Source organism: Stigmatopora argus, chromosome 3 (genome assembly GCF_051989625.1).
Source record: "Stigmatopora argus isolate UIUO_Sarg chromosome 3, RoL_Sarg_1.0, whole genome shotgun sequence".
Lineage (NCBI taxonomy): Eukaryota > Metazoa > Chordata > Actinopteri > Syngnathiformes > Syngnathidae > Stigmatopora > Stigmatopora argus.
The window spans coordinates 2,511,265-2,525,286 of record NC_135389.1 but is presented as its reverse complement, the minus strand read 5'-3'; the positions used below and the strand labels follow the sequence as shown (position 1 = coordinate 2,525,286).

The following is a 14,022-nucleotide window of genomic DNA, read 5'->3' as shown; positions in this document are numbered from 1 at the left end:
CCCATATCGTCTATAAAGTATAATGTCATCTGTGTCCTTCCTCAGTCATCCATCCAGCACATTGTCTTTCACTTTTCATCTATTATTATTTTTTAGATTTTTATATGTTGGTTTGCCAATTTTTAATCTGTTTTTCCATTTTGTCTCTGTCTCCGGTGTCACGTCAGTGGTTTTACCCTATGGTAGGTGACATCATGCTGTTCTACCACAGGGTAGAACCACGGACGGGTTGCTGAGAGGTGTCTGCGTCTGCCCGTCAATCCATCTTCTCTACATTTTGTGTCTCAAAGAGGCAGGAATTGAGTTTTTCATGTTGCTTCAACTGCACTGTAAACCAGATTAATTCGGTAACACAAGTGCATTGTGAATCATCCAAGTTACAAATTCTGATGAATGATTCGTCTTATGCGACTTCGGTGTGGCAATTGATCCGGAATGGATTGCATCTATCACTTTTACATTTTCGTTTTTTTCATAAGGAAATTAAGTATTATTAAGGCTGACTAAACCACCAGTCTTTTGTTTTGAAACAAATCCTATCATTTCCGGGGTTGTTCTAAAGGAAGTAGGAGTACACAGCTCTGCTAAGTCTCATCAATGTCCGTGCTCGGGTTAAGCTCAAAGTGGATGGCAATTTGGTTGAAACTTCTAAGAAAAAATCCACAGATCTGCAGAAATTTATTGGTTTGTATTCGACGAAATATCCTATGTTGAAGCCATCTCCAAAAGGTCCGACATTTGCACATTCCACAATTTGCAAGTGTGACTTCAGCGTGACACATTGTGGAATGACTGACTACAATGCATGTAGAAGGACCCAAACACGACTTCAGTTCATCCATGAGTTGCCCATGTTTGTAACAGAAAATGTCACTTTTTCTCATTGTATTCAAGATATTGTTTAGAAGTGGTACATGGTAAGCTCTGTAGATAGAAACTTTGCGAAGGGCCCATCATCAAACATACTCCAAAAATTAAGAAAGGATTAAAAATAAAATTCTCATTACATTTGTATTCCCAATGCGTTTTCAGCTTTAACTCAAATGCCTTTGTGTTGTTACCCTTCAGGGAGTGGTTCTTTCTACTGTCCCATTAGGTTTTGAATCCTATGTACTGCCTGCTTGATTATGCCAGTGGCGGGCCGTCAGGGCCTTCAAGGCCTTCTCTGCTGGCCTAAGAAATATCTGAATCATATTATATTTTGTCCATCAATACATACTTATTATTCCAAATGGTCTGTTAGCTTCCTTTCATTGCTTTTCCCCCTGGTTGCACTGCTTCCAGATGTGTGTTTTCATATTGAAGCATTTAACCAATCACATTTCAGCCATTATTTGTTGCCAGATCAGATCTGCCTCAAAGCCTGCACAATCAGTTCTTGCGGGCTCTGCTGCATTAAACTCGACTGTTGCTTTTAAGCAATCAGATTTCGAGTTGGCAACCCCACAATGATTTTTCATAGGCGTTAGCATTTTGCTGGCTGGGACATGTCATTGCTTTCACAAACTATGATTGGCTAGTAGGCAGGCCAAAGCAGTACCGAGGCAGCCGAGATCGCAAACTCCACCCACTATGGCCGACAGAAGCAAAAACAAATAGATTCTGTTTGCTCACAAAGCTATTTTCTAGACGGACTTTTTCAGGAAAAAAATGGACATCATTAAGAAAGGGCGGTCAACTCCGAAGCTAGCAAGCCTGTTACAGCCGGGAAAATGGTGTGTGGGGCACTTTCAGCGCGCTAACTTAGCTCCACAAGCAAATAGTATATTGTTGTGTTGATTTAATGCCATTTTCAAAACGGACTATGCCGGAAATATGACAGGACAGGCTCGACTTTCATCATTAGCTTCGATGGCGATAGGAAAGAAGGAAGAAAGAACGGAGGATGGATATTGTGTAAAAAGGATTTTTTTTTAGTAAAATTACAAATATGGCTATATTCCTAAATAATATTTCAATTGTGGGCCAAGTTCTGATATCTGAAAAGCTCCAGTGTTTGTATTTAAGCTCCAGTGTTTGTATTTAATCACAAAATGCTGCTAGGAAGTGGATTTTACCCCATTCTGGTGCAATTTTTGCCGTTTCACCATTGACGTCCATCGCTGTCTTTTCCCGGGAAAAATCACCCCCCTGGCCTGGTTGTAATGTCTCAAAAGCTCCAGTATTTATATTCAATCAATAAATGATGCTAGCAAGTGGATTTTACCTAATTTTAGTATTTTAGTGCATTTTTTGTCATTTCACGTACGGACGTATCGACGTTCATCGCTGTCTTTTTACCGGGGAAATGATACTCCGGGCCCGGTTCTGATGTCTAAAAAGCTCCAGTATTTGTATTTAATCAATAAATGCTGTTTTTGGCTGGATTTTACCCCATTTTCGGGCAATGTTTGCCCGTACGCCATTGACGTTCATCGCTTTCTTTTCCCGGGAAAATCACCCCCTGGCCTGGTTTTAATGTCTGAAAAGCTCCAGTATTTGTATTTAATCATGAAATCCTGCTAGGAAGTGGATTTTACCCCATTTTTGTGCATTCATTTATTGATTATTTTTTACGTGTTGCAGCTGTAGCTGCAGTAGAGGTTTTATAGCCATAAGATAGTTTTTGAGGGTTGGATTGATACGTTGAAGGCGCTACCAGAAAATGCACCGACCGCCACTGGGGCTCAGTGATTAGACCGTCAGGTCGAGGGGAGAAACACCTGTGATCCACTGGATTATGCTGGTAAGAACAACTACTGAATCATTGTTTTTACATGATGTCCCTTTAGCGCACCGCATGGCTGATTGGTCGTAAAGTAGGACGCCTTTCCACATCATTTACGAATGTCATTTTCGGTAGAATTTCAGCCAGTGAGTTTCCAGATGCTCCCTGAAACACTTTTTTTGACTCGTGACGCAGCGAGATATGATGCTGTTGGCCACGCTGACCCAATTTAGTTGAAAGGTAGGACTCCTTTCCATGTCATTTACGAAGTAATTTTCGGAAGAATTTCTGCCAGCGAGTTTCCAGATGCACACTCACATCCTGCAATAAATCACGCTTTATAAGGATTATAGTAGAATAGATAAAGCATGATTTATGGATGGGTGGATGTTTTATATTAACATTCTCACGCTACGTTCGTCCAAACCGTGCATCGTAGAGAGTTAAAAAAAAATGTTGGTGGCCAGAAACGGCTGTCGGATCCTAATAAATGAATGATTAAACTTCTTTACCTTCTCTAAATGATTTGAGCATTTGCAAGGATTATCAATGAGTATGCCTGGCCAGAAATATGTTAACCTGCTGCTCTCTTGTGGTAGTTTTAAGCATTACACTCTGCAGATTCAAAAAATCCATACCTTTAGTGCAGACTGCAGTGCTTCCGCTTAGTCATTTCCGCTTGAAGTCAGTTGCATGAACTACCAACAGCACCGCTATCTTGTGAGTTTTTATTTTTGTCATATTTTCACTTTGGTCTACAATGTTTTAACAAAAATAACACCCAGACATTTGGGTAAAATTCGTCATCCTTTCTTTTGAAATTGCCCCTCTGTTATCCTTACTTTTTTCTAAAAGACATACTCCTGCTTCTGTATACCTGTACATAATTGTATGCTGTGCTATGCGTGTAACTGAAATGTTCCCTTCTCATCTGTTGGAGTAATCATTATTATAAATGTGTTTGCAATGCTTATTTAGGAATATAAAGCCTTATTATAAACATGTTTACAATATTAATCAATATATTTGCTTATTAGGAATAGTAATGCTCATCCTAAATGTGTAACAATATTAAACAATATATATATGTGTTGATCGCTGTGCTTTTATGTTAGAGTTATTGGCATTAATAAAAGCCATTTTAATGCATCTCTTGCTAAAGTAAGGACTGTGGTTCACATCAAGAGGACAGGGAATGGCCTTGGGCATGGAGAGGTCTCACAACAAGTGCTCTTGGGAACTGCGAACTGTTTTCGGCTTCGGAGGGCTCACAACAAGCGCTCTTGGGAACCAAGGACTGTTTTGGGAAGATTCGACTAGACCTACAATTGTTTTGATAACTGTACACAATTGTTGTGAGACTCTACGAATGTTTAGACTTCTGTGGGGCATGGCGTTGAAGTCTTATGAATAAATTAGCGAAACGGACTTCGAGTTGTTAGAATAATCTTGACCGGACGAGCGGGAGGATGTATTCTCTCTTGCAAGAATTAAATGGAGATGTGACTACAGATGCCTTTTTTATTGAAAGCTGAGTTTGGAAATACCTAAGGATAAACCTAACATCATCTAACCCATTTTTCAAAAGAGATTTTTTTTATAGCGCAACAACTGTCTTTTGGTTCTAAAGAAGCAGCTGCTTGTAATTCATAAAGGGGCAAATTTTCACCCCACTTTTGTTGTTGGAATGCTTAATTTCTTTACATCTTTTTCTTGTACTTTATATATATTTCTAAATGCACGAGAGAATTTTAACCCACCCAGTTTGATTCTGAATCGGCTAAAAATCAGATTTGTGCTTTATGTGCTAACAGGGCCTAAAAGAGGCCCCCCCAAAAATTCTGTTGTTTTTCCAAACTTTTTTTTCTCGTGTTTTTGGAAATACTGCACAACACTCTCTACTTTCCAAAGAGAAGTAGTTCCAGACAGTGGACATGTTTGCCTAGTGGTTTGATTTCAGTGGCGGTCGGTGCATTTTCTCGTAGCGCCTTCAACATATCAATCCAACCCTCAAAAACTATTTTATGGCTATAAAACCTCTACTGCAGCTAGAGCTGCGACACATAAAAAATAATCAATAAATCAATGCACAAAAATGGGGTAAAATCCACTTCCTAGCAGCAGTTCATGATTAAATACAAATACTGGAGCTTTTCAGACATTAAAACCAGGCCAGGAGGGGCGATTTTCCCGGGAAAAGACAGCGATGAACGTCAATGGCGTACGGGCAAACATTGCCCGAAAATGGGGTAAAATCCAGCCGGAAACAGCATTTATTGATTAAATACAAATACTGGAGCTCTTTAGACATCAGAACCGGGCCCGGAGTATCATTTCCCCGGTAAAAAGACAGCGATGAACGTCGATACGTCCATACGTGAAATGACAAAAAATGCACTAAATTTAGATAAAATCCACTTCCTAGCAGCATTTATTGATTGAATACAAATACTGGAGCTTTTGAGACATTACAACCAGGCCAGGGGGGTGATTTCCTTGGGAAAAGACAGCGATGGACGTCAATGGCGAAACGGCAAAAATTAAACTGGGGTAAAATCCACATCCTAGCAGCATTTAGTGATTAAATAAAAACACTGGAGCTTTTCAGATATCAGAACCGGGCCCACAATTGAAATATTATTTAGGAATATAGCCATATTATACTCACCAAAAATTCTTTTTAACTGTACACAATATCCATCCTCCTTTCTTTATTCCTTCTTTTCTATCGCCATCAAAGCTAATGATGAAAGTCGAGCCTGTCCTGTCATATTTCCGGCATAGTCCGTCTTGAAAATGGCTTTAAATCAACACAACAATATATTTGTTTGTGCAGCTAAGTTAGCGCAATGAAAGTGGTGCACACACCACTTTCCCAGCTGTAACAGGCTTGCTAGCTTCGGAGTTGACCATCCTTTCTTAATGGTGTCCATTTTTTTCTGGAAAAGTCCGTCTGGAAAATAGCTTTGTGAACAAATCTGCAACCAAATCTGTCAGCCATTGTGGGTGGAGTTTGCGACCTCTGGCTGCCTCCACATCCGGGCTATGGCCCGCCTTCTAGCCAATCATAGTTGGTGAAAGCAATGAAGTATCCCAGCCAGCAAAATCTAACGCCTATGAAAAATCATTGTGGGGTTGCCAACTCAAAATCTGATTGGTTAAAAGCAACAGTCTTGTTTAATGCAGCAGACCCCGTAGAACTGATTGTGAAGGCTTTGAGGCAGATCTGATCTGGCAACAAATAGCGGCTGAAATGTGATTGGTTAAATGCTTCAATATGAAAACACACATCTGGAAGCAGTGCAACCAGGGGGAAAAGCAATGAAAGGAAGCTAACAGACCATTTGGAATAATAAGTATTGATGGACAAAATATAATATGATTCAGATATTTCTTAGGCCAGCAGAGACGGCCTTGAAGGCCCTGATGGCCCGCCACTGTTTGATTTACAGCAGCCAAAAAGCACAATGGTGTTGAAAAGAATTACTCGACCGGATCCAAACTTTTGACCAAATCTGATACAGCGACACCTCGCTACATCGCGCTTCAGTTATCGCTGCTTCACTACATTGCAGATTTTTTTCTGGGGATTTAAAAAAAAAAAAAAAAAATCATTTCATCTTCCATACCGTCCATGCTCGAAAGTGTTGCGGGGGCTTCTGGAGCCTAACCCTGTTGTCTTTGGGCGAAAGGCTGACTACACCCTAGACGGGTCGCCAGTCAATCGTGGGGCACACAGAGAGAGGTCCGACCCCACATTAAGCACGATAATCGAGGTATTACTGTACTACCTGATACTCCAAAAATAGTGGTTCCTATGCTAGTAGTTAGTATTGGACCATATTTACATTACATAGAGTCAAACAATTACCGTATTTTCTCACATATACGCCGTATTTGTCGCTCAAATGACTGAATCCATGGTACGGTTTATATGCATATAAATACAGAAAAGATAAATACCGTATTTTCACGACTACATGGCGCACCGCATTTAAAGGCGCAGTGTCAGTAACGAGTGCTATTTCTGTATTTGACACACACACAGGATGCACCGCATTTAAAGGCACAGCCAGGCATGGCAAAACATACACCAGATTAAACATAGGGACACGCTAAAAACACGTTTTTAAAAAGGCAACGGAAGCAAAACTGAGTTCGGTTGTACTTTATTTAGCCATTTTACAATGTACTCACGTCATCATCACCCACAAATTCATCGAAGTCCTCATTTTCTGTGTCCGAATTGAAAAATTGTCCAAATGAGTCATCGAAAATGCCGGGTTCCCTCTCTTCGTTGTCAGAGTCACTGTCATTGCCATGTGGTTCCACAGAAATGCTGCCGGCTTTGGCAAAAGCTCGAACAACCGTGCGAGCAGACACGTTCGTCCAGGCGGCCACAATCCATTCTCAAATTGTAGCGTAATTAGCCCGGTGCTGCCTGCCACCCTTCGTAAAGCTGTGTTGATGCCGATGTCTAGCGGTTTTCAAGCATCTGTTGTTAGTGCCGTTAACAACAGTGCAAGCAGACACGTTCGTCCAGGCGGCCACAATCCATTCGCAAATAGTAGCATAACTAGCCCGGCGCTTTAGTTAAGCCTCCGGGGATGATGGCAAGCTCAGAGTTCATTTTCGTGACTTGGTTTTTCACCGCTGCTTCGGAGGGCCTTAGAAACCAAACCAAATTGTTTTGCAATAAATACATGCCCACACTATACACGGGTACCTTGTAAGGGCGTGCCTTTAGCGTCTGACCCCACCAACGTCCGCCTTCTCTCTATATAAGAAGCATGTCAGCAAGAAGTGTTCTCAGTCAGGCTTTAGAGCTTACACACGGCGCTCCACATTTATAAGGCGCCCTGTCTATTTTGGAGAAAATTTATGACTTTTTAGTGCGCCTTATAGTCGTGAAAATACGGTAGATAAAATGCTAAACAAAATTAATTTTGACGTCTATGAATGAAATTTAAGAGAAAAAAAACGTTTCTTGCATAAAACGTGGAGAAAAAAAACGTTTCTTGCATAAAACGTGGAGAAAAAAAAACGTTTCTTGCATAAAACGTGAAAAAAAACGTTTCTTGCATAAAACGTGAAAAAAAATCACTTGTGCCTGCCACTGCTTACTCGGTGTTGGAATAATCCTTAGGTATTTCCAAATTCACAATAAAAGAGGCATCTGAAGTCATATCTTTGTTTAATTCTTGCAAGAAGAGAATACATCCATCCGCGACTCCGGTCAGGATAATTCTAACAACTCGGGGTCTCCCTCGCTAATTTATTCATAAGATTTTAACGCCATGCCCCACAGAAGTCTAAACAGTTTTAGAGTCTCATAACAATTTATCCCAGTTATCAAAACAATTGTAGGTCTGTCGAATCTTCCCAAGAGCGCTTGTTGTGGACCCATCCTGCGAAGCCAAAACAGTCCACAGTTCCCAAGGGCGCTTGTTGTGGACTCATCCTGCCCAAGGCCATTCCCAGTCCTCTTGGTGCGAACCACAGTCCTTACTTTTGCAAGAGATGCATTAAAATGCCCTTTGTATTAATGTCAATTACTCTTCGTTGCAAGTACATATAGTATAATAATATTGATGCACATCTATAATAATGATAAACCTAACATTCAGGTTGTCACCATCTTACCGTAGTTAAACGTGCTCTGACTGGCCACACGCGGGTAGCCTTGATAGATGTGTTTGTAGTGTTTATCATGTCAGCACATTCTAATAGTTGTTAAGGCTGATCAAAGGTCTTGCGATCAATCATTAAAATATCAGCCTAGATACCTGCATCATGTGTACCTCATGCTATTATTGCACCCTCAGACTTGGTGAAAAGTAGACCGCTACGTAAACACTTCCTGGATATACTGCTCATGTGAATACTTTTTTGAAATTATCTAAGTGCAGGCAACACCCTTTAGGAACACAGAAAGGAAATGATTGTACATTTGTGATTATTAAATAGAAACAAAATTCCGCTTTGATTTCTTTTCTTTTTATTTCTTTTTTGAAAATACCAACTATTGCAGTAACAGGAACCATCGAAATAATCGAGATATTTCGAGATTAGAACTAATATGATCGCCACAAGATCTTAAACCTCTGGTAAGAAAATTGTAATTTCTGTCATTAAAAAGCATCAGGTTCTCGTCAAAATAGACTTATTTCTTTTTTCAAATTGAATATATTGATATCTTGCATTTTCAAAGACAGGCATATTAACTTCCTTATGATATTGACCCAAATAATGTGCAATCCCGCAGATGATCCTTTCGATTCATACAGTATTTCAGAAATACCACGTGATGATTTTTCTTAAGATTTTCCCTTCAAAGTAACACATTTGTACTCTATTACAACCATGAAAATGGAAGTGAAATTGTGAATCAGGGGGGTTCTTATACGCAAGAAATTGTAAAAATTAACGGTTTTAAGGATTTTTTAAGGGTGCCGCTTGTATGTGGGGGCATCTTATATGCGAGAAAATACAGTACTCATTCATTCATCTTCCATAGCATTCATCCTCTCAAAAGGTGCAGGGGGTGCTGAAGCCCATCCCAGGCAACCAGGGACAGTAGGTGTGGGACACCCTGAATTGGTTCCCAGCCAATCGCAGGGCACAATGAAATAAACAACCATTCACAATCACACTGCCACAGAGTGGGAATCAAACCCAGACTGCCTGCACTGAAGTCAGTCGGAAGAACCATTGGATCATTGGCTGGCCCTGGTATTAAAAATCAGGAAATTCAGATTTTCTAATTATATATGATGTCCTGTGGACGTAATTAAGGTTCTCTCTGAAAAGCATTTACAATCAGATCATCACCAAGTAGAAATAGAATGCAGGCTGCCTACAGTGAATTCAGTTGGAAGAACCACTTTGAGTGTCTAAACATTGAACAAAATAATTCATTCTTGCCCTGCCATAATGTTTTAAAAATTTGGGAAAATCATTTTTTCTATTACTATATATGATGTCTTGTGGAGATATTAAATTTCTGTCTGAAAAAGTTTGCAACCTTTGAGTTTGTGTTGATACATTCCCAATAGTTTCATGAATTTGGATCGATTTAAATAATACAGCAATGTTACCCTATTCTAATGTCATTTGTGTGTGAAAATATGACCAACACATACAATGTGTAATCTCAATGGAATTGTTTCCTTGCAGGCTCTCTACCATGGTAAGTTCATTGACACTGGCTTTACACTTCCTTTCTACAAGCAAATGCTGGACAAAAAAGCATGCTCAAAGATTTGGAGTCCATTGACCCAGAGTTTCATAACTCCATCATGTGGGTTAAGTATAAGTATTACATTTTTTGTTTGTGTTACATTTTTGAACTGATAAAAAACAATAGATTTTTTTGTAGTTCTTAAATTTCATTCCTCTGTTCATACATAATGTGCAGCTTCATCTTACCCCACATCAATTTATTCAACGTACTCTTCCAAACAGAAGAATCCATGATTGGTGATGTGATTCGAGAACTGGAACGGCTGCTAAAGAATTTTTTTCAAAGATGTAAAATAGATGGAGCATGTGAAATCTGATGACACCTGACATAAGTGGACTTAACCAACAGGTGCCTACAGCATCAAGATGGCAGCCTTGCAGTTGGCGCGAGTGCTAGGCCTCTCTTCATAGACAATGATGATGAAAGCAACCTAAACATCACACCAGCAAAGGAAGCAATCTTCTTTTCGTCCCTGCGTGCTTTCTATGGGGCTGTTGTGATAAAAATGATCAACAAATTCCCCTTTCAAAATGCTGTTCTCAATGATTTGGTGGTTTTGTACTCAAGAAAAGATGTCGGTTATAGCCACATTGTGAGGTTGGCTGACAGGTTTGCACTGCACATGGATCAGGAGGAATTAAAGGATGAGTAGGAAGATTACCAGCTGCTACCTGATGCTCTCATTCCACAGAAAAGCCAAGATAGAAGACCAATTAACCCAGTGTCCTTTTGGCCACACATATTTAAAGAGTGCATTTGGAAAAGATCGCTTTCCATTGATGAAAGAGATTTACAAAGTTCTTCTCTGCCTTCCTCACACTAATTCCGACAGCAAGAGAGTTTTCAGTCACGTTAGGAAAATACATACAGAGTATAGGAAGACAATGGGGGCTGGTACTCTGACTGTTAGGGTTAATAATAATAATAATAATAATAATAATAATAATAATCGGACATAGGCCCTGTCGTCATTATCAACAACAAAAAAGCCTACTTGTCATTACACCCAGAAACTGCGTATGACGAAAGTGGTGGTGCTTCTCCATAAGCTGCGTTTACTCGGCAAAAGACCTAAATAAGTGATAGTTACGGACTTGTAATTTGGCATTCTGCTGTTATGGATACAGGTCACTTACCTCTCACTGTCTTTCACTTAGCTTCAGTCAGCTAGTAGGAGGCAGATCACCACCCAAACATCTTTTCATATTACCTCAGAAGGGGATGTGTGTTGTGTTACCGCAAATTTAGAGTTATGATGGATGTGGGGAAAAAACTGTCCTTAAGCCTATTTGTCTGTACTTTGTAGGACCTATAGCGTCTGCCAGAGGGCAGCAGCTGGAACAGATTGTGACCAGGGTGGTATGGGTCCCCTATGATTTTCCTGGCTCTGCTGAGGTAACGAGGGCTGGCAATGTCTTCCAGTGAGGGCAGAGAGCAGCCGACAATCCTCTGGGCAGTGTTAATCACTTTCTGCATGGCCTTTTTGTCTGCCGCCGTGCTTCCAGCGTACCACACTGTGATGCAGTACGCCAGGATGCTCTCTACAGTGGTTCTATAGAAGGTTATCAGAAGCTTGGTGCCCAAGTTGTTCTTCCTAAGTACCCTGAGGAAATGGAGTCGTTTCTGAGCCTTCTTCACTACTGCCGTGATGTTTGTAGACCATGAGAGCTTATCCGTGACGTGGACCCCCAGGAATTTAAAGGACTGGACCCTGTCTACACATACTCCATTTATGAGGAGTGGGGCCAGATCTGTGCCGTGTTTGCGAAAGTCCAGGATTATTTCTTTGGTTTTCGTGGTGTTCAGTGTGAGATTGTTCACCGAGCACCACAAAGACAGTTTGTTGACCTCATCTCTGTAGGCCGACTCATCCCCTCCTGAGATGAGTCCGACCACAGTGGTGTCGTCAGCGAATTTGATGATGGCGTTAGACTGGTGGGTGGGTGTACAGTCGTATGTGTACAGGGAGTACAGAAGAGGACTCAGTACACAGCCTTGAGGGGAGCCAGTGCTCAGTGTAATGGAGGAAGAGAGGTGGGGACCAAGTCTAACAGTCTGTGGTCGGTTGGTCAAGAAGTTCTTTATCCAGCAGCAGATTGGAGAGGATAGTCCAAGGTGGGAGAGTTTGTCAGTCAGAATGTCCAGTTTTATGGTGTTGAAGGCTGAGCTATAGTCAATGAAGAGCATCCTCACGTAGTTCCCATGGTGTTCCAGGTGGCTCAGTGCTGTATGTAGAGCAATGGCAATAGCATCCTCAGTGGACCTGTTTGCTCTATAAGCAAACTGGTGAAGCTCAATTGAGGGAGGGATTGTATTCCTGATATGGCGGGCTACCAACTTTTCAAAGCACTTCATGATCACAGGCGTGAGTGCAAGAGGCCTATAATCATTCATGCTGTCAATGGTTAGCTTTTTGGGGACAGGGATAATGGTGGCAGATTTCAGACAGGATGGAATGATGGATTGTTGCAGGGAACAATTGAAAATTTTTGTGAAGACTCCAGCCAGCTGGTCAGCACAGGCTTTGAGCACCTTCCCAGTTACTCCGTCTGGGCCAGCAGCCTTCCTGGTGTTCACAGACCGCATTACCAGTCTCACTTCCTGTTCCCGGAACATCAGTGTATTGCTGCAGGGTGGTGGTGGGGGTGTTGAGACTGGGTCTGATTTGTCAGTCTCAAAGCGGGCAAAGAAACGGTTTAATTCCTCCGCTAGTGAGGCATCTGCGTTAACAGACATATTATTGTTATTGTAGTTGGTAATATGTCGTATTCCTTGCCACATCTTCTTTGGGTTATTTTCTGTGAAGTGCTCCTCACTTTTCTTAGTATATGCTGCCTTGGCCTTTTTAATGCCTCTTTTCAGCTCAGCTCTGGCAGCTCTTTATTTTATCTTGTCCCCTGATCTAAATGCGGTGTTACGGCATTTGATGAGTGCCTGTGTCTCATTGGTAATCCAGGGTTTTTGGTTAGGAAAAACCTGTATTCGTTTATTTATAGTGACGTTGTCAATGCAGTTTTTTATGTAAGAAAGTACAGAGTCCGTGTAGTCCTGGAGGTTGTCGTGTACAAAAAGTTCCCAGTTGGTGCGGGAAAAACAGTCCTGCAGCTGAGAAAGTGCGCCCTCGGGCCAAGTTTTTATTATCTTTATCTCGTCAACCCGTGTCTGTCTATTAAAATCCCACTGATTGTTATGTCATTTGTCGGATCATCTGCCTTCATTTTTTTTCGTCACGTTTCCTCGTTACCTTGATCCACGTTCCATGTGCCTCGTTCCTCGCTTTCCTGTTTCTCCCATTGTCAGGTTTGGTTATGTGATTTGATTTCTAAGTCTTTGTTATTTTGCAAGATCCTGCCTAAATGATTAAAGTTTAGGTATTAGCACTACTTCCCTCGTCCTCGCCTGCTTCCCTGCGATTGGATCCTAATTCCTCATCACCTTGCCACGACGTCTTGCCATAGACGTTACACTGACCTCTTTGTTGCAAATTAAACTACTAAATTGTGACAGTTTCTGTTACAGAGCAAACCATTTTTAGGACAGATTAAGTCTGCGAAATCCTGCATGTTACTAATTATAAGCAACACTAAATTTTGTGCGGAAGGAATTGTTTGTTGTTGAGATGGTCAATAAAATCCCTCGTTTACACAGTTGTCTTTGTTTTTATTCTACATTGTCCGTCTTACATGGATGAAATAGGTGCCGCGTTGTGTTTGTAAGGTTTATCAATGCAAAATAAGGGAGAGTGTGTTACACCCTGCATTCGATCTTGACACACAGGGGGAAATAATCAGAACAGCGAGATGTTGTTGTTACTTCAATCCAAACTTTTACTGTAATGATTCAACACACCTCCCGTGCCTCAAGCTATTTGCTAAGACATCAATAATCGAATACCGATCTACTTTAACATGCCCCACACTTGCCATGTGGATCCAAGGATCACCAATCGAACACCGATACACACATTCAATCCAAACTCGTCATAGCTTCTTTACATGCAATCGTTAATAAATCAAACACTCTAGCATGTCACACTAATAAATCAAACACTCTAGTATGTCACACTAATAGA

General features: G+C 41.0%; 1 protein-coding gene across 8 annotated transcripts in view; it reads left to right on the top strand.

Moving 5' to 3' along the window:
- meak7 (MTOR associated protein, eak-7 homolog) overlaps positions 1-14,022 on the top strand; it is a 92,449-nt gene that overhangs the window by 9,694 nt on the left and 68,733 nt on the right. For all 8 annotated transcript variants that reach the window (XR_013299537.1, XR_013299536.1, XR_013299538.1 and 5 more), the window contains one exon: positions 9,884-10,007. Coding sequence is in view for 5 of the 8 variants with exons in the window: in XM_077595846.1 (XP_077451972.1) it covers positions 9,884-10,007 (124 nt within the window). In the remaining 3 variants the exon portion in view is untranslated. The remainder of the gene's footprint in view (positions 1-9,883; positions 10,008-14,022) is intronic.